General features: G+C 39.9%; 1 protein-coding gene across 1 annotated transcript in view; it reads right to left on the bottom strand.

Annotated features, from left to right (window-relative positions):
• MYPN (myopalladin) overlaps nt 1–21,548 on the bottom strand; it is an 86,778-nt gene that overhangs the window by 20,987 nt on the left and 44,243 nt on the right. The window contains exons 8-11 of the mRNA XM_046027506.1: nt 18,934–19,050; nt 18,190–18,562; nt 9,036–9,626; nt 8,349–8,487 (exon numbers count right to left, since the gene is read on the bottom strand). Coding sequence (XP_045883462.1) covers nt 8,349–8,487; nt 9,036–9,626; nt 18,190–18,562; nt 18,934–19,050 — 1,220 coding nt within the window. The remainder of the gene's footprint in view (nt 1–8,348; nt 8,488–9,035; nt 9,627–18,189; nt 18,563–18,933; nt 19,051–21,548) is intronic.

Here is a 21,548-nt window from a genome sequence, read left to right as displayed (position 1 = left end):
TTTTTCTTTCTTTAAAATTTTGGGATACACTTTCTTCTAACAGATCAAAATTTACCCTAAATCTAGCACATGGCTTTGTTCTAGTTTCCAGGCTGATCACATTCTTTCCTCTTTTTTTTTTTTCTTTTTTAACCACCTTCTTATCAATTCCTTTTTCTAGAATATTTTTTAATTTTCATTTTTACAGTCATATTCCATTCCTTCATCATGTTTACCCTTATTTATATATATATATATAAGATTTTGTTTCTTTAAAATTTTTGAAGGCAGTTTCTCCTAACAGATCAAAATACACCCCAAATCAAGTGTGTGGCTCTGTTCTAGTCATCAGTCTAATATAGATATATATATATATTTCTCCCCCTCTTTCTTCTCCCCACACCAGTTTCAGGTCTCTTCCCATTTGGTTAGTATATATTTTTCTGGGGTTATTGCTACCATTTTAGTATGTTTTTCTTTCATTCATCTATTCTTATCTGGATAAAATGACAAGATGGAAAAACTCACCACACACACACACACACACACACACACACACACACACACACACAAAAGAACAAGAGGCAGTACCAATGGGGACCTAATCAATATGGACATTAGTAAGATGTCAGAACTAGAGTTCAGAATGACAATTATCAAGGCGCTAGCTGGGCTTGAAAAAAGCATGGAAGATACAAGAGAATCCCTTTCTGGAGAAATAAAAGAACCAAAATCTAACCAAGTAGAAATCAAAAAAGCTATTAATGAGATGCCATAAAAAAAAATGGAAGCTCTTACTGCCAGGATAAATGAGAAAGAAGAGAGAATTAGTTTTATAGAAGACCAAATGATGGAGAATAAAGAAGCTGAGAAAAAGAGAGATAAACAACTACTGGACCACGAAGGGAGAATTGGCGAGATAAGTGATACCATAAGATGAAACAATATTAGAATAATTGGGATCCCAGAAGAAAAAGAAAGAGAGATGGGGGCAGAAGGTATATTGGAGTGACTTATAGCAGAGAATTTCCCTAATTTGGTGAAGGGAATACACATCAAAATCCAGGAGGCACAGAGAACCCCCCTTAAAACCAGTAAAAAAGGTCCACACCCCTTCCTCTAAGAGTAAAACTGACAAGTCTTAGTGACAAAGAGAAAATCCTGAAAGCAACTTGGGACAAGAGGTCTGTAACATAAAACAGTAGAAATATTAGATTGGCAGCAGACTTATCCACAGAGACCTGGCAGGCCAGAAAGAACTGGTGTGATATATTCAGAGACTAAATGAGGAAAATATGCAGCCAAGAATACTATATCCAGCTAGGCTATCACTGAAAATAGAAGGAGAGACAAAAAGCTTCTGAGACAAACAAAAACTAAAAGAATTTGCAAACACCAAACCAGCCCTGTGGGAAATATTGAAAGGGGTCCTCTAAGCAAAGAGAGCCTAAAAGTAACAGACCAGAAAGGAACAGAGACAATATACAGTGAAAACCACCTTACAGACAATACAATGGCACTAAATTCCTATCTTTCAATAGTTACTCTGAATGTAAATGGGCTAAATGCCCCAATCAAAAGACACAATGTATCAGAATGGATAAAAAAAGCAAGACCCAGTGATATGCTGTCTGCAAGAAACTAATTTTAGACCTGAAGACACCTCCAGATTTAAAGTCAGGGAGAGGAAAACCATTTACCATGCTAATGGACATCAAAAGAAACCTGAGGTGGCAATCCTTATACCAGACAAATTAGATTTTAAGTCAAAGGCTATAATAAGAAATGAGAAAGGACACTATATCATACTTAAAGGGTCAGTCGAACAAGAAGATCTAAGAATTTTAAATATCTATGCCTCTAACATGAGAGCAGCCAATTATATAAACCAACTGATAACAAAATCAAAGAAACACATCAATAATAGTACAATAATTGTAGGGGACTTTAACACCCCCCCCCCCCACTGAAATGGACAGATCATCAAGCAAAAGATCAATAATGAAATAAAGGCTTTAAATTACACACTGGACTAGTGACTGAATATATCACTCAGATATATTCAGAACATTCCATCCCAAAGCAACATTCCATCCCAAAGAACACATTCTTCTCTAGTGTACATGGAATAATCTCCAGAATAGACACATCCTGGGTCACAGATCAGGTCTCAACCAGTACCAAAAGACTGGGATCATTCCCTGCATATTTTCAGACCACAATGCTTTGAAACTAGAACTCAACCACAAGAGGAAAGTTGGAAAGAACTGAAATACATGGAGGCTAAAGAACATCCTACTAAGGAATGAATGGGTCAACCAGGAAATTAAAGAAGAATTGAAAAAATTCATGGAAACAAATGAAAACACAACTTTTCAAAATCTTTGGGATGCAGCATAGGTGGCCCTGAGAGGAAAGGGGACCCTCCTACACTGTTGGCAGGAATGCAAGGTGGTTCAGCCACTCTGGAAAACAGTATAGAGGTTCCTCAAAAAGTTCAAAATAGAGTTACCCTAAGACCCAGCAATCCCCCACTACTGAGTATTTACCCTAAAGATACAAATGTAGGGGCACCTGGGTGGCTCAGTGGGTTAAGCCGCTGCCTTCGGCTCAGGTCATGATCTCAGGGTCCTGGGATCGAGTCCCACATCGGGCTCTCTGCTCAGCAGGGAGACTGCTTCCCTCTCTCTCTCTGCCTGCCTCTCTGCCTACTTGTGATCTCTCTCTGTCAAATAAATAAATAAAATCTTTAAAAAAAAAAGATACAAATGTAGGGATCCAGAGGACCATGTGCACCTGAATGTTTATAGTAGCAATGTCCACAATAGCCAAACTATGGAAAGAACCTAGATGTCCATCAACAGACGAATGGATAAAGAAGATGTGGTATATATGTAAAATGGAATATTATGCAGCCATCAAAAAATGAAATCTTACCATTTGTAATGATGTGGATGGAACTAGAGACTATTATGCTGAGCTAAATAAATCAATCAGAGAAATATCAGAGAGATATCATATGATCTCTCTGATATAAGGGATTTAATCTCCAGAACAAATTGAGGGTTACTGGGGGGTGGCAGGAGACGGATAGGGTGGAGGGGTATGGACATTGGGGACAGTACGTTCTATGGTGTGCGCTATGAATTGTGTAAGACTGATGATTCACCTATACCCCTGAAGCAAATAATACATTATATGTTAATAAAATAAAAATAAAAATAAAAAAATAAATGGACCCAATAGGAGAGCTTGTTTCGTTTTCTACAGTGGGTTAGGTTCTGACTCCTGCCTCAAAAAGCTAGAGTGAGGAGTGAGGCAGCTTCTTGTCAGTGGGAAGGCTAAAGACTACTTTGACTAGCATTCACTCCTGCATTGTGTCAGGGCATAGGACCTGTGATGGGTCCCGTCGTGCACACTTAGGCCCCCTACAAGACAAAGCCACTGTGGAGTCAGCTTTCGTCTCTCCATGGCTGGGAAAGGGAGTGAGAAACAGCAGTTAGTAAAGTGGGGGAAGAGGGAGCAAAAAAGAGAGCAGCTGGCCACACTTCCCTCCCTGGCTTTAGGTTCACCACTTGTAACAGTCCCTGCGCTGTAGGGTATGGATAGGGGTGTTTGTGTGTGGGATCTTATTTTTGAATAAGGATTGGAGTGTTGGTTACTACAAGCACTGGAAATTTTGTACTACTGGATCAAACCTGTATTTTGCAACAAAGTTACCATAAAACCTTATATGAACTAAATGTGACCAAAACTATTTTGAGATTGCCTTATATTTGAGATTTCCAGGGGCAGGAAAAGAAATAGTCCCATGATAAATTCAAAGGGATATTGGGAGAAAAAAAAATTTTTTTCGACATATTTGTTTAAGGTACTAGGTATACAATGTATAAACTGCAAATAAGCAACAACATAAGCATCCTGTAGATCAAGGAATTTCCATGAAAGATTTCATAAAATATCTGGGAAATTGGAAACAGGAATGAGGAAACTATGAAGTTGTGAGCCAGGGGTATGTGGCTTGTTGCTCAAGCACTGAATCTTTATTTCTGAGCTGTTACCAAAGATGTATACCATCCCCAAAGCAGGAATTGATGTCTTTGCAATAAAGAGTTGGTTATCCCATGGAAAACTACCCCGATTACACATAAATCAAGATTGTCATTCCAAGTTATGACTGATGGAACTCAGATTTTGTAAAGAAAATTGCAAAAAAAAAAAGGCAGTATGTTTAAGTTAAATTTAGGTGCTTTCTGTACAGTTCTGCACAAAGTTTGAACTACTGATCCACTGTTGGTAGACATAGGCTTTGAATTCCAGGATGGATTTATGTTGCATTCTCCATTTCCCCTTGCCTTAACCTGTTGTGAGTAAAAGCAGCAGTTTCTGCATTAGCTGCTTGTAAGCAATGTTTGTGCTCAAAGGAGAGAATGTTTTTCTGTGTGAAGTTGACATTCAGTTAACACCAGAGTTTTGCTTAATTTCAGTGTTTTCATCTTTTAAATCTATTGATCGAAATGGATTATTGTCATTATGTAGTTTCCGTAATTAGGCATAATCAGAATCTATATAGTCAAGTGAGGTATTTTCCATAGACCACAAATCCAAAACTTTCTATTTGGTCAAAAGTTTCACTATCTTATCAGAAACCAATATAAATCAGAATAGCTATGTGCTAATTCAGCAAATATTTACTGAGTACCTACACTGTGCCAGACACAACAGGGGTGCAGCGATGATTAAGAGATCCACCAATCTGAGGTCCCAGGGAGACTGTGATTGGTGCATCCTGGTTGGGTCCATGGCAGATGACATAGGGACACTTCACTATCCCAAGGTTCTACTATGCTCAAGGTAAGCAAAATAAGGTCATTGGCTGTGTGGAGTTCTTATTAGAACAGGAATGGATGGCAAGACTCACAAAATAGGATTTTCATAAAAGTTCATGGTAAGAGATGAAAGAGGTATGCTTTAGATAGAAGAAAAAAAAAACTAAACAGCTTAAGAAGATTAGAGGAACAAAAAGCATAGCAACAATTAGGTGCATATTTTTTTTTCTTTTGTCATGCATGACAGTATCTGGGAACCACAGGCAGTTTTAAAGAAGAATTAATTTTAAAAAGTATGTTGGGGGAAGGAGCAGTAATAAAGAGATGGGAAGGTTTCCAGAGAAATGAGGTCAAGGAGGAAAGCTGAAATAAGACAGAGTGTGTGTGTGTGTGTGTGTGTGTGTGTGCATGCATGCAAGTGTGTGTAGAAATTAACAGCACCAAATAGTTACTGGGTGCAGAAAATCATGTTAAGTCATGTGTGAATTAAAATCATTGGTCTTGCAACTATCACAGGATCTCCCTGATATGAGGAAGTAGAGATGCAACATGGGGGGTTTGGGGGGTAGGAAAAGAATAAGTGAAACAAGATGGGATCGGGCGGGAGACAAACCATAAGAGACTCTTAATGTCACAAAACAAACTGAGGGTGGCTGGGGGGAAGGGGGTAGGGAGAGGGTGGTGAGGTTATGGACATTGGGGAGGGTATGTGCTATGGTGAGTGCTGTGAAGTGTGTAAACCTGGCGATTCACAGGCCTGTACCCCTGGGGCTAATAATACATTGTATGTTCATAAAAAAATTACTTAAAAAAATCATTCATCATGAAAACTTCATTATTACATTTTGTGATCCTGGGTTCCTTTGACCTTTCAGGTTCACATTACTATCCTTAAACATTTATGTTTTTTGATCCGCTGAAATTCCACTGGTGGTGAATGATACCCTTCAAAATAAGAAATGATACAGCCTAAAATCTAGAGGCTGGGCACTTCTCTTAGCTTGTCCCTAACTCAAAGAAACTTCACTGTCAGTTTAAGTTAACCATTTTAATAAATATGAACATCTGAAAAGAGGATACCTTTGTGTCACACAATGTTCTAAGAATCAATAAGCAAATGTTAATTGCTACTTAGAAAAGTTTTATAAAATGAGTTAGAAGGTAAATGCTGAAATACTACAATAGGGAAATGCAAAGTGGTAGATAATGTCAAAGAAAACCCATTTTCTAAAACATTAATTTAGGAGTTTGCGTTCTGGGGAGGAAACTATCTATAGTCAAAATTCATTGTTCAAGGACCTCTGATTTATTTTCATGCTCAGCATAATGAGATAAGGCTAGACCAGACACATGTTCTAAGAGGATGCTATTCTTCATTGGCTAGGAATAAAATAGGGCCAGAGAGTCCAGCTTCCGGACTTAGAATTTTTCAAAACAAAATAAAACAAAAACAAATGCATACTCGTCAGAAGAAATCATTTGTTTCCCCTTCATATGGGCAGCCTAATATAGGAATAAGAAAACTGATCATTTTGATTCCTGTGTCCCCAGTCTGCAGATACAGATAACTATCAACAGGCAAGTGTTACTTTATGATTGCTTTTCTACTTTCCCAAGCAAATTTTCTTCTTTAGGCCATAATACACTTTAGACAGTTCTTCACAACATCTTCACTATCATCTCCCAAGGCAACAATGATGAGGCAGTATTACAATGTGGTCATCATTTTATTCCTTAAAACTTAATTAGTATCAGCATCTACCAAGCTAATGCAAACTTTCCATCTTAGATCCTTAGTTTCCTGAATTGCATTTATGCAATTTATTTATGCAGCTTGGTTTTCTTACCCATGGCATAGAACTTAGTCCAGAATCAATTCTGTAAGTAAACCACCATAGCGATTCCCAGAATAATGATTCTCAGGGGAACACTGATGCATGTCACAGATATTCAAATGGAGAGGATTGGGATAATTTTTGAAACTGCTCCTAGTCCCCGCTATTGGCCCTGGAGTTAATAATGAGCTCTTTCAGGTTTAGGACACTCAATTCATAGAAGTTCATGTTCACATATACTCACATTTCAGTATTTCAGGAGACAAACCCCACTTTGCCATGAACTGGGCAGGGGATTAGCATGGATCTACCTACAGTAACTATGAAAGTAACATCACACGGCTCGTGTGCTAACCTGGTATTATTTTTACAGGGTTCCCAATTGCTGAGTTGCAAAAGACATTGGCTGATTACAGCTCTGATTTCAGTGATACTTAGAAGGATTAACAACCACAAATGTGATGACAGTATTATAGGAAAGCGAATCTGCATCAGACAGAGCAACATTTATGGCACCTTAAAGGTAATTGTCATAAAACTGAAAAAGGCTGCACCGTTTTAGGGAACATGTGAAGTGTCCTGGGGACTAGGGCTCTAGTTCTAGTTCTACCACTGACAGTTTGACAACTGTGCCCCCTCTTTCTCGATCTAGAAGAAGGAATGGAGAAAAATAGTTGCTTTGGCATTCATCTCCCAGAAACATACCTAATCTGGTGAAATGATACATGAAAGTGTACTCAATTATAACAAGCTTAAGTGTTCTTCTTCAGTTCAAGCAGCACATTTTCAAAAGAACCTACTTAGTAAAAATTGCCCAACATATCACACAATTGTAAAATACTATATATCCATAGCTCCACTGGAGGTAAAAGATAGAAACTAAGGAAAACAGCATATGGTCGGGAAAATTTGGAGCCTTGTTTCCCAGGATCACTTATGCCACAAATTCCACAATATTTGGCATACAGTTTTGCCTAAAATCTTATGTTATGTTTCAAAATAGATTTTTATCAGTTCCCACCTTGGGAAATTAACCAAGAGTTAAGTTATTAAAATGTAAACCTACATTTAAAAAGTAACCACATTATGAAATGCAAAAATAAATGGCCCAAATAACAAAATACTCAGTCTATTTTTCTTTTATTTGATGATCACCTATGGCCTTCCTTTTTCTCCTTCAGTGTGAGCACTTACTAGAAAACAAGGAGTTGAGTGGGTTGAACCACAGGATATTGCCTATTGACGGCTTTTCACATGATTCAAGCTAATGCAAAGAGTGAGAGGAACTGGTGAACAGACCTCTAGCACATTAGATTGTAGGAGACAGATAAAGGACAGCGTGGCATCCCAGCGTTCCTTAAAGTCTAGATCTTCTCATATATTGCAATATTTCAAAGATGTGATGTTATTTGCCTATACTGAGTTGAGGATTGCTGGAATGGCCAGCAAACTAGCTAGTCCTTCTCTTTCTTTGACATATTCTATTCTGTGTAAACACATATAAATAGTTAAACTGATTAACTACCAAGGTAATCAAGAACTGTAGATCCATGTGGATGAGTTTCCCATATGACCCATATGACTTCTAAGAGTGCAGGGTCAGGCTCACTGAGGTCTGGTGACCTGTCCATCCAAGGACTAAGTTAAGTGAAATGATATTTCTTATCATGAAATTCCAATAAACCATTGTGTGCGACAGTCTTACCTGCTGGTTTGATCTGGCATCACTGAAATTCATTTTTTTCCTCAAGTCTTGAATGACCGCATTCTTAGTTTCACGAACGTAATCATCATTCACCGGTTGCGGAGACTTCGTGTTTTTCTTCATTAGTCCCTGGGATGGCCTGTAAAATAAATTCACACCTGATACACCCATGAGAAACCCTTGCCAGTGTCCGAAAGCCTAGAAATCGGAGTGGCTGAAAGGGCGGTCGGACAGTAGGAGTCATCAGGCACTTAGGGAGGTCAGCTCGGGTACCAAAGTTGAGCACTGCACAGAGACTCTGTGTCTGTAGAGGTGTTTTCAATATTTAAATTATTAAACCTGTAAGGTATTCAATATCCATTTAGTGCCTCAGAGATAGGATTGTCTAGGAATCCACTAAGTGAGAGTCCTGTCCCAGACCAAGCTATTCTATGTATGTCTTTTTTTTCTTTATATATTTTATTTATTTGACAGAGAGAAATCACATCTAGGCAGAGAGGCAGGCAGAGAGAGAGGAGGAAGCAGGCTCTCCACGGAGCAGAGAGCCCGATGCGGGGCTCAATCCCAGGACCCTGGGATCATGACCTGAGCCGAAGGCAGAGGCTTTAACCCACTGAGCCACCCAGACGCCCCCATGTATGTCTTTTCTTAAGTGATATCTTTTACTCGAGAAATCTTGACACTTACACAGATGGTGCGCTTCTGGGCAGCCCCATGGCATTGGTGGGAGGGATGGCAGGGAGAGAAGGCAGAACAGAGCTGAGGAAAGCCACTGGGTTCTGAATCCGGCTGGTGGGAGAGACAGGAGCTGGGGAAACACAGCGGGGCTGAAACTGGTTCCCACTGGAGATGGCAAATGTGAGTGGTGCTGGTGCTGGCTCTCCTGGAGCTAGAGGGGTTGGCTCATTTGGGACGGTAACTCCTCCTAGAGATTTGTTTGGCAGGGACGGCTGAGAAACCAAGAGGCTCTCTTTGCTCACTGTCCTCTGGATGGTTTGAGGAGTGCTGCTCAGGGTGAACACGGGCGAGCTGGAAGGGGACACAGTTGCTGCGGTGGTGTTCGGAGAGGGGAAGAAATGCTTTGGCCGGGCCAAGCTGAATGTCTGTGATGAAGGAGCCTTCACCTGCTTGCTGGGCATTGTCACCGCCGGGGAAGCAGTGGAGTTCAAAACACTCATGTTGAAAGGAAACTCCTTAGGAGAGGAAGGAGATGGGTTTTGCAGCTGCTGTTGTTCCAGTAGGACTTGGTTGTGAAGCTGTTGTAGCTGACTGGAATCACTGCACAAAAGACGGGGGGAGAGAAGGGAAATCTGTCACTGTCAGCTGCACCCATCAGAAAACGTCCGGACAGGCTATTTACGATTCTATGCTGATTCAGAACACACAAGCAGAGTTGTCAGAAATGAGCTAATCAATTCCTCGTGAGCTGTTTCTCCTTCCTAAATCTGCTTTGTTGTCGGCAAGAAGGGGGGAAAGCCACCACAACGCCTGACTCCAAAAGGCATTGCTCACGTTGTATTCTTTGTGTGGTGACCTTGAAACAGGGCAGGACAATTTTAGAATGTTTATAAATTAGAAAGAAGAAATAGAAACAACGGTCCTCTGTTGGGAATGCCCAAAGTTCTGACCGGAGCAGACTGTATCTCAGCTTTGGGACAGAAAGCGGTGAGCTACGTATTGTTGTAAGGAACTCAATGTGTTGTATACTTCATTTTGCCTCAGTTTAAAACCTTAAGAAAGCCACTGGATGTGTCTTGGTGTTTCTCATCCCCTCTTGACAACAAATGTTATAGATTAGGGGACCACATGTCTCAATACATTCTGGGCAGTCTTGGTTTATGACTATTTTCCTGGTGCTTTTTTTACTCTCAAAAATGTCATGATTTGAATGGTAGATTATATGGCCATCCTAATTAGAAACATTGCCTTAGACTTTTCTTGTTCCTAAGAGGAGAAGATCAAACAGAAAATACTTTCTTCTTTTGTAGGAAACTGAATCACAGAAGCATTATATGATTTGCCCACAGTCTATTTATCTTAACAAAATGGTTAGTTATTATTTTTTTTTAATTATATATTTGACAGAGAGAGAGAGCAAGCAAGCATGGGGGGGGGAGGCAGAGGGAGAAGGTAAGAGGGAGAGAAACAGATTCTACTAAGCGCAGAGTGAGCCCAATGAGGGGGTCAATCCCGTGACCCCAAGATCTCAACCTCAGCCAAAATCAAGAGTTGGATGCTCAACTGACTGAGCCACCCAGGTGCCCCCAGTTATTTTTTTTTAAAGGTTTTATTTATTTATTTGACACAGAGAGAGAGAGATAGCAAGAGAGGGAACACAAGCTGGGGGAGTGGGAGAGGGAGAAGCAGGCTTCCTGCTGAGCAGGCAGCCCAAGGCGGAGCCTGATCCCAGGACCCTGGGATCATGACCTGGAGCTGAAGACAGATACTTAACGACTGAGCCACCCAAGTGCCCCTGTTTTTTAAGAAAGAAAATGGAAAATGAAAATCTGTAAAAATCTTATGCACATAAAGTTGTAAGGGCTGCTAAATGTTGCTATTTAGAAGAATCTACTCTCAAATGAGTAACTGCAGGAAGATCCACAAGGAAGACTGGGGTGTTTCAAATCTGCCATGGTTTTATGTTCTTTGGAAACATAGGTTGCTTCTGGAATATAGAAGGTGATCTGCTGAACATGAGATCTATTAAAAATGAAATGTTCAGTATTTTCATAGCGTTAGGAAAGTGAACACCAATGGTAATAAAGTTGAACAAACTTTATTTTTAAATTTTATTTTAAATAAATTTTTATTTAATTTTATAATTTATAAAAAATTTTATATAAAATTTATAAAAATAAATTTTATTTTAAAGTTGAACAAACCTTGATTTGTCTTAATTCTGGGAGTTTAAGGCCTTTCTCCTTCCTTTCATTAACATTTCTCTTTTTTTTTTTTAAGAAAAAAATTTTTTTTAATTCATTTGACAGACAGAGATGACAAGTAGGCAGAGAGGCACTCAGAAAGAGAGAGAGAGGAAAGCAGGCTCCCTGCTGAGCAGAGAGCCCCATGTGGGGCTCTATCCCAGGACCCTGAGATCATGACCTGAGCCAAAGGCAGAGGCTTAACCCATTGAGCCACCCAGGTGCCCCTCATTAACATTTCTGTTAATGTAAAAAAGTAACTTCACAAAATAGAGCCCCATATGTTGTCATATAGCTATATAATATGCAATCCTTCTTTGTTTGTCGATAAAAATTCTTGTTTTGACTTAAACTAAGAATTCAGAAGCATTAACCACTTGGTATAGTAACTTTCTTCTCTCTCTACTTTTTAGAAGTATTTAAGCTTAGAGAATAATATAGTTATAGATTAATTAATCCTTTTAGTTTCATCATGGATGAAAGAGTCAGCAATCAAGAGAAGCAGAAATATCTTTGTTAGGTTATCCTTAGGAAAATATATAAAATATATACAATTAATATTATTTCTGTTAGTGTTAACTTTCCCAATGGTATGAAAACACAAAAATCTTTAGATTTTTAATGGATTTCGTATTTGTCAGATCACATTCTGTGGTTGCTGTAGCCTGAAGACAATGCTGTATAGCTTTCAGGACATCTCTGTACAGAGTAGTCTACACAAATTTTAGTCTTATGATTTTCCAGAATCCTTTTCTCATGGCTACAGAAAGAGAAAAAGTAGTATATGACAAGTAAATAATTTCAGAAAGAAGGATGATCGAAAGGGGCAGGAAGTCATTTGGTACTGATTGAGTCTTATTTTCCTTTAGTTCCCATTGAATAAAAACTAAGAACTATCTTTTTATTTTAAGTAAGATTTCCAGCGGCATGTTAGCCCTTATCATTTAATGCAGTGTATCAGATTAGAGATGGTCACAAACCTTAAACATAATGATATGTGAGATAGAGTGTCAAATTGTTTTGCTTATCTAAGATTCTGGAACAATTCATTTGAGAAAATGTCTCTTTTTGTTTGAACAAGATTGGTTTTTTTTTGTTTGTTTCTCATTTTATTAGTCTTGTTTCACAAGGGATTTAAAACAGCAGTTTGGATGGCTTATCCATTACATCAGTTGTCAATGCCATTGTCTGAAGAACTTTTATTAAATCTTCTGTGTTAACTTTGCTAGGCACTATAGGAGAGATATACATGTCTGAGATAGCACAAGCTATTCAGGGCTCAAAAATCTTACTATGCATACATACAACATAAATAACCACTGGTTATTTAAGAGAACACATGGAACTTACTTGCTGCTTTAATAATGAAGGTACAAAGAACAATGAAAGAATAAAGGAAGGGAAAATTAATTACAAAGGCATTCTAGTTCTAAAATCCAGAGTAACATCTCTAATACAAAGTAACAGCCTGTCATAAATTGCTACAAGATCAGCAGCTCTTTTTTTTTTTTTTAAGGTTTTTTTTTTATTTATTTATTTGACAGAGAGAGATCATAAGTAGGCAGAGAGGTAGTCAGAGAGAGTGAGAGGGAAGCAGGCTCCCTGCTGAGCAGAGAGCCCGACGTGGGACTCGATCCCAGGACCCTGAGATCATGACCTGAGCCGAAGGCAAGCGGCTTAAACCACTGAGCCACCCAGGCGCCCAGCAGCTCTTTTCTTGTTGCCATGAGGATTTCTGAAGTCAGGTCTGTATCCAAGCTTTCTTTTATCAGCTTTCAAGCTGACATCAAGCTTTCTTTTACCCAGGCAGATTTATCAGCTCTCTTGAGTTACCTGAATATATCTTCTCCTTTGCCACAGCACATAATTTAAGCATGATGCTCAAGAATATGGTTTCTACAGACAGACAGACATAGGTCCTAATCCTGGCTCTGCCACTCATTCATTGTCTGCGTGACTTTGGGTAGTTTCTAGACTTTTTCTGACCCTGATAGCCTCATAAATAAAATAAGTACACTCTCAACATTGTTGTGAGAATTGATCAAATCACCGAAAACATATAAGTACTCAATAAATGGTGGCTTTTTATTTTTTAGTTTGTGAACCACAAATGTCAATATCAAGATTTATAAGAATGAAAATTGAGAGTTTCAGAATAATAAAGATGCTTCTTTTTGTTTCTGGGGAACAAAGGAATCTCTTAGGGATTTTAGATGAAAAGGCTTAGTGACAAAAACAACAAAACAAACTTGGGATAGTGTATCAAGTCCTTTTGAAAGCTGTTTTGGCAACACAAATTTTGGGCAGTGTGTGCTGGAGCCAGTTCTCGATTGCTCTGGAGAGCAGATTGTGCACATCTCATCCCAATTCCCAGTTCAATGACCTTTCTTTAGTAGCTTGAAATAGAACACGGTGGGAGAAAATTGGCAAATGCTACAAATCAGGGCTTCCCTGTCTTTATCCGTTTTTAAAACATCTGCTAGCACATCACTGATTAGAATAACAAATTCTGAGTAAATATGTCTCTGCAATTGGCTTCTAGCTGTGGTTTTAGCAATGGCTACCATGCTGGCTACACATTAGAACCACTCACAGAGCATAAAAGACAGACAAACCTCAATGCTTTAGGCACCATTGCCCAGAGAGTCCAGCGGCCCCAGAGAAGATCCAGGCCTAGTTATTATTCTTTTTAAAAGTAGGTCAGTGGTTCTTAAACTTTAGTGAGCCTCAGAAGCCTCTGGAGGGCTTATTGAAACCCAGATTTTGCCCTCCCCACCCCCTACCTCCAGCTTCTGATTCAAGTCTGGAGTGGAACCTGAGAATCTGCATTTTTCTATCAAGCTCCCAAGGGATGCCAGCACTGTGAATAGCAAGGCTCAAGGTGGCTTTTGCATGCACCTGGGACTGAGAACCACTGCTCTAAAGAAACACTTGTCCCCCAAACCTAGGCTTTCCCAGTACATGCCGATTTTTGTCTGACATTTTCCTCACTTTAAATGTTAATTATTGTGTTCCCCTGGGTGTGGAGGGGTGTGTGGATGGGGTGGGGTAGAATGATAAATGGTGGTAACTCAGACTTTCCAACTTTAGACCAGTAGTTTCCAAACTGGATGAATATTTTAAAATATCTGTGAGGGATTCCGATTCAGCTGGGATAGAAGGCATAAATATTTTTTAAAGGCTCTACCTTTCATTAGAGAGTGTAGCCAGTTGAAGAATTGCTGCTCTAGACAGCTTGAAAAAGTCCGGAATTATCCGGACTTTGATGATACAATGTTTAAAAATGACAGTTTTTTTTTCTGTTGCAGTTTTAAGATCTATAAGAATTATGTCTATTTTCCATGTGAGTGGCAAGTTGAGGGAATAACCAGAAAATTGTGCCCTCAAGAAGATTATTCAGAGAGTCAACATATTGTAATGCAAAACCTAGAAGATTAAAAACAATGAGGTCAAAACCAGTAAGAAAAGGCTGTTGGGGGCACCTGGGTGGCTCAGTGGGTTAAGCCGCTGCCTTCGGCTCAGGTCACGATCTCAGGGTCCTGGGATCGAGCCCCACATCGGGCTCTCTGCTCAGCAGGGAGCCTGCTTCCCTCTCTCTCTCTCTGCCTGCCTCTCTGCCTACTTGTGATCTCTCTCTGCCGAATAAATGAATAAAATCTTAAAAAAAAAAGAAAAGAAAAGAAAAGAAAAGGCTGTTGGAGGTGTGGCTCAGTGGGTTAAAGCCTCTGCCTTCCGCTGGGCTCCCGGTCTTGATCCCAGAGTCCTGGGATGGAGCCCCAAGGGGCGGGCCCTCTGCTCAGCAGGGAGCCTGCTTCCCCTTTCTCTCTCTCTGCCTGCCTCTCTGCCTACTTGTGATCTGTCTCTCTGTCAAATAAATAAATAAAATCTTTAAAAAAAAAAAAGGAAAGGCTGTTAGACATATGGGTTCACAAAGGACTGCTGTGTGTGTTGTGTATGTGTGCATGTGCACACATACATATATGTTCATCCCTCTACTAAGACAACCTACAGACACAATTAAGAGAAAACTTAAGGAAAGCAAAACAGATTCAAGAATTATATAGCGCTGAGGGCTGGATTTGTAGGGCGTGTCACTGCATAGTTTAATAACAAAAAATTATATTCATTGCAAGTCCGATGTGGTAGATGCCGCTGGCTGTTTACTTCTTCCCTTTGTAAAAGAACTTGATTTTATTCATGGAGGCAACATCTGCAGCCAAAGACTACACTTCCCAGTCTCCTTTGCAGCGACTATTCCGTGTGACTAAGTTCTGGCTGATGAGATACAAACACAAGATTTTTGGGTAAGACCGCAGAGGGCTCCTTAGAAGGAGTTGGACCTCAGGCCTTCCACCCATTTGCCTGTCCAGCAGCTGGAAATCAGACATGATGACCAGACCACCATCAGCCATTCCGGACCAAGATGGGAACTGGAGAGGAAGCCAGTGCTAAAGGGGGCAGAGTCGAAAGACAAGAACCTGGGTTGTCAATGACTATGGAGGTATTCTAATGGCCCCAGACTGCCCATCCAATTCCTTTATTTAAGAGGAAAAACCCTCATGTATTTAACCCACCATTTATTTGGGTTTTCTGCAACACAAAACCAAACTGAATCCTAACTGATGTACTTAATCATCCCTGAACAGTCCCTGGGTAAAAGGAGGCTCTACAAAGAAGGCAGTTCCCAAGGAAATTGTTTTGGATTACCTGTTCCCAAAACTCCCTTTTCTGTGAAATCCCCCGACCCCCCACCTCACCGTCCTTCATAGTTCTGATTTGATCCATTTGACTCTTCTTTCCTCCAAACATAAATCCTCTGCACCTGACCAGTTGGTATTTGGAATTGAGCTGCTATGAATTATTTAATTCGCAGTGGAACTTGACACGAATTGTAGAATGGGACATGCCATGATGAGCCAGGTGCGAGGTAATGAGTCTTCAAAAAGGGAAGAGTGGAGAGGATATGCAAAAAAGAAACAAGGAGGTGCTCCAGACAGAGAGTGAGTGGGGGACAGAGGCTTGGGTATCTTTCTCCAGGCAGGACCTGGCTGCCTTCAGGTTCCCATTCCTGTGTATTTCCCTACAGTAACCACTTTTTTTTACTTTAGTGGATTCCTATTTCCTGTGACTAGCAGAACTTTCAGGGGACAGAGACATTTTTGGATGTGGTTTTCCAAGAGGCATGCTTCATAACATTTAATTTTATGCCCAGGATTTTGCCTTATGTGATAGTGAGACAAATATAAAACTAAATGACCTGAGGATTGCTGGGGGGGTGGAGAGGTAGGGAGAAGGTGGTTGGGTTATGGATATTGGGGAGGGTATGGGCTATGGTAAGTGCTGTGAAATGTGTAAGACTGATGATTCACAGACCTGTACCCCTGGGGCTAATAATCCATTATATGTTAATAAAAATAATTTTAAAAAACCTAAATGACATCCCCTGCTTCCATTGAACATCTTGTGTTCTGCACTGAGAAGCGCATGATGGGCTTACTGTTACTATAGATTTTAATTTTGACCTTTAAAAGTTTATGTAATTATAAATATAATTTTTATAACTTTGATCCAAAAGAACACAGTAATAATAGTTTCATGTTCTGTGTTTGCTTTATTATGGATGAATTTTAAACATTGCAACATGGCTCCGATGGAGGCTCCTTAAGGGGTTAGCGTGACATCACATCAGGCCCCAAGGTGAGTCTGAAAATTATGACTCCTCATTCTTTCATTCCCATTATATTATACGAAACCTACTGTGGTTATTATAGCATATCTAGCCACAGCAAAGAACGGTCAAAAAAGTACTAGATATCTTTTCATAATGACTACAAGAGCTTTAGCTGAAAAAGAAATGGGAAACATAAGGATGAAATTATAGATTATAAGGATTACTAGATTCAAGAAAGGACTCTATAAGAAGAGTGCAGAAGGGCTTCATTTGGAGCCTCTAATGTTAGACAAACATCTTTATCAGCTAGGTTAGGGGTAACATTAGGTATAACATTTTTCAGAGGTAGAATATTTAACAGTAAGGATAGTAGTGAGAGTACACTAATGTTGATGTAAGGATTTACGGTTTGCAAAGCATTTAAATTGTTTCTTCTCATTCTGTTTTCAGACCCATTTTTTTTTTTTAAAGTAGGCTCCACACTCAGCATGGTGCCCATTGCAGGACTTGAACTCACAACTCTGAGATCAAGACCTGGACTCTTGGGGCGCCTGGGTGGCTCAGTGGGTTAAAACCTCTGCCTTCGGCTCAGGCCATGATCTCAGGGTCCTGGAATGGAGCCCCGCATCAGGCTGTCTGCTCAGTAGGGAACCTACTTCCCCCTCTCTCTCTGCCTGCTGCTCTGCCTACTTGTGATCTCTCTCTCTGTGGTTAAAAAAAAAAAAAAAAAGACCTAGACTCTTTATCCAACTGAGCCACTCAGGTGTCCCATTCAGCCCCATTACTATTTTTTTAATAATTCTTTTATTTTTTTTAAATAAACATATGATGTATTATTAACCTCAGGGGTATAGGTCTGTGAATCGCCAGGTTTACACACCTCACAGCACTCACCATAGCACATACCCTCCCCAGTGTCTATAACCCAACCACCCTCTCCCTACCCTCCCCAACCCCGGCAACCCTCAGTTTGTTTTGCGAGATTAAGAGTCTCTTATGGTTTATCTCCCTCCCGATCCCATCTTGTTTCATTTATTCTTTTCCTACTCCCCAAACCTCCCATATTGCCTCTCAACTTCCTCATATCAGGGAGATCATATGATAATTGTCTTTCTCTGATTGACTTATTTCGCTAAGCATAATAGCCTCTAGTTCCACCCACATTGTTGCAAAATCAGCCCCATTATTTTTAAGGGCAGATTCAGAGAGGCTCAGAGGCACCCTTGATCCTGTTTTAATTTTTACTTACAGTTTGGGTTTGGCCAGAACTGGAGGGGGTTCTTTGATGGGTGAAGAAGGCTCAAGGATTTTTGCTGCCTGTCCATTGAATCTTTCCGGGAAAGAATCGGGCCTGGTCTGCTTGGTGGTCACCACGCCCTCCTCCGAAGATGCTTCACTTCCTCTGTCATCTTCAGGCAGGTTGAAGTGCACACGGAGCCCAATCCTGGAGCTGGACCGGGGCTCATTGTGGTTCACCAGAACTCCTTCAAGTTTGGGTTTAGGGGCATGTTCCACAGAAGGGGGCTCTGGGTTGGGTGGGGATGGCTGTTGCTCAGTAACAGCCAGGTTGGTGGTGGAATTGGCCGAGTGAAGAGACCCATTATTTCTGAGGTCTTCGTTTCCTGGAAGGACAATAACAGGACCCTAGCTGTTAGCCTCACTCAGCAAGACTGAGACAGGATTATAACTGTGAGCTGGGCCGTGCAGCCAACCAGATGAGTATGCTAATGGGAGAATGCTTGTCAAAAACAGTGACCATAATCTGGGGCATTAAAGAATGGTGAAGATACAGGGGGAAAAAAACCCTAAACTAAAAACCCAGGTACCGGTTTGGAAAGAATATTAGAAGTTTATAAAACACCAAGGGGATATTTTCTTAAGGAATACAAGAGATAACAGCAGGGTAATGGGTGGTGGTTATAAATGCACAAGAAAATGAAAATTGGATATTGTTCCATAGTCTAGACTGTTCTGGCCTTCCAGGCCCCCTTACCTCTTACATCGAGCTGTGCAATGCTTGACACTGTGCCGTATTTGTTGCTTGCTGTACATGTGAAGCACCCAGAGTCTTCTGCAAACACCTCAGCAATGACCAAAGTACAAATCTCCTCTAAATGCCAGTAAAACAGAACAGTTACTGACTTAATTGTAGAAATGGAATTATAAAGTTTACTGATATCAGATGAGGATTCTATAAAAGTCAATATAAGAAGCTGATTCTATGAGTTGTTTGAAAGTAATCAGTCTAAACAATTATCTGATTGGATTGACTGATGAGCAGGCTCAATGAATCAAAGACGTACAACAAAAAACTCCACATAGACTATTGGCAAGAGGATCTTACGATAACAAAATATCTTAATAAATTGTGAATTCCCAGATCATTTTCTGTTTTTATGTCATCAGTCCAGATGATAAAAATAGAACTGAGAAACAGTAAACTTAAAAAATCACAAAAACAAATTAGGAGTTAAAGCAAAAGGAGATTTGTGTGAAATAAAAGGATTAATAAAACATTTTTAAATCTAGGACTTTCATTATGTCTGTGGGGAACTTTTCCACCGATGTAATTTTAAATGAAGGCCACAATTTAAAACTGGGCAAGAAATATTTTGCTGTGCTAATAGTAATTAGCCGATAGAGTAATTTGAAATTCCAGGTGAAAAAAGAGTGAAAAGCATCTTCTCTTTTGCAATACTATGGTAATTCTTATGGATTATTTCAATAGAGAGCATGAACCCCCTTTGAATAATGACAAAGGTTATTTGCCATTATTCAAATAATGATTCCATCATCATGGAATTGATTCCCAGATTAAACCATGTGATTATAGCCTAAAATTATTATAGTTAGATATTCCTTGATATGAAGAGAAGTATAGGACAGTAGCACAAACTGTCAATTATCAGTCAGTGGACCTGACATGAAAAACAAAAATAACAAAAGCATTGTTGTATTGGGAGGGACTTGGGAATCTCACTGTTTCATGATAACTGAATTGAATTAGCTGGCCACCCTCTAGGCAAACTGGACCAGAGGCCACAGCAGACAGTGTTGAGTACCTGCTCCAGAGCTCTTCACCCTCCTTCCTCCTTCCTAATAGAATTCTGGCTTGGTCCACCCTCTTTGGAGCGGTCACATGCTTCAAGGCAACTTGGCCTCTCCCTCTCCTGGTCTCAGGTGGCAAACCCTGACTGGACACGCTAAGTTCTGTTCTTTCTAATTCATGGCATGCACCATACAACTCCAGTCAATGAAATAGGAGGGAAAGCCTTTTCTCCTTTTTTGGAAGGAAGGAAGGAAGTCCATGAGAAAGATCACTTTGCTCTTGGAAGAGAACAAAAGAGTTTTGTTCCTGAATTTTGCTTCTGCAGTGTTGTCTGCATACAACACTCAGAACTGTGGCAGCTGTCTTAGGTAGATGAATAAAACAAGACTAAGCCTGAAGACAGTGGAATGGGAAATGGGGAAAAAGCTTGGCCCCGATGTAAAATCATGCAATCTTAAGACATTTCTCAGAACATCTTGCTACGTGAGGATATACATTTTTCTTAAGGCTTAAGCTACTTTTAGTGAGGTCTTCTTTATTGCTGCCAAGAACCTTAAATGATAGAGAGGCAAAGTTTGGTCTGGTGCCTCTCTGTACTTTTTCTGAGCCCTGGGACTATGCTTCCTTTTCTCTGTTCTCCTTCCCAAACATCTCTACTCTCAGCCTTCAACAACCACTTTCAGAAAATGATCCGATTAATTGATTCACATGACACTGTTCCTGTCTGATGAAATAAAGTATTCTGTCTCTAAAGGGTATTTGCATATAAGAAGATGGAGGAAGACCTCTCTGGCTATGAAATTTTAGATCACAGAGCTGGGAAAGGCAGTACTTGTTTTGGGAAGGGACCCCTTTTAGGTGCCTCTGAGATGATTCTGTATATGAAATTGCCTAGTGGAAGAGTCTGCTCTGGACAAAAGTGTCAAAATCTGAAATATTTTTTCAGGGGAAAAATACCACTCCATAAGCAATGCAAGAATAAGGCTGCTCTATTCTTTACTTATGTATTCCCAAGGCCCTAGGGCAGGGCTGTGCTGTATGGATGGGTCATGTCTACTTCTGGAATGCCTTTCCACTCAGTTTTCAGAAGAGAGAATTATAATAATGAAATCCCAAATAATCATTCTTACCCAGGGGCATGAATACAATCTAATTTTCCAGGGTGCTCACAGAGAAGACTTTTCAGATGTTTACACTGTGGTTTGTGAGTAATTTGCATTTTCTAGAGGTTAGAGCTTCACCTACCATCATTCCCATGTTATCTTGGTATCTTCCCAACCAAATCTAATAACACTATGGAGGTTTTATTGATTCCGCAAATTTCAAAATTTGATGGATAAGTTTTAAGACACATAAACTGTGGAATTAGAACTGATCTAGCATCATGGATATTGCTCTGCTCAGTTTTGGGAAGTCACGTGTTGGGGTAAAAAAAAAAAAAAGGAGGGAGAATATTCCTAAGAAACATCCCTTAAAAACCAGGAACTAACTGCATTCATGTTCAGTATTGGATATAAATTCCAAATTTGCATGTGCTCCCCTCTTTTCCTTCTCCTACG

The sequence above is a fragment of the Meles meles genome, chromosome 13 (assembly GCF_922984935.1).
Source record: "Meles meles chromosome 13, mMelMel3.1 paternal haplotype, whole genome shotgun sequence".
In the NCBI taxonomy this organism is placed as follows: domain Eukaryota; kingdom Metazoa; phylum Chordata; class Mammalia; order Carnivora; family Mustelidae; genus Meles; species Meles meles.
The sequence above is the reverse complement of the archived record's forward strand: the minus strand, read 5'-3'. Positions and strand labels throughout refer to the sequence as shown.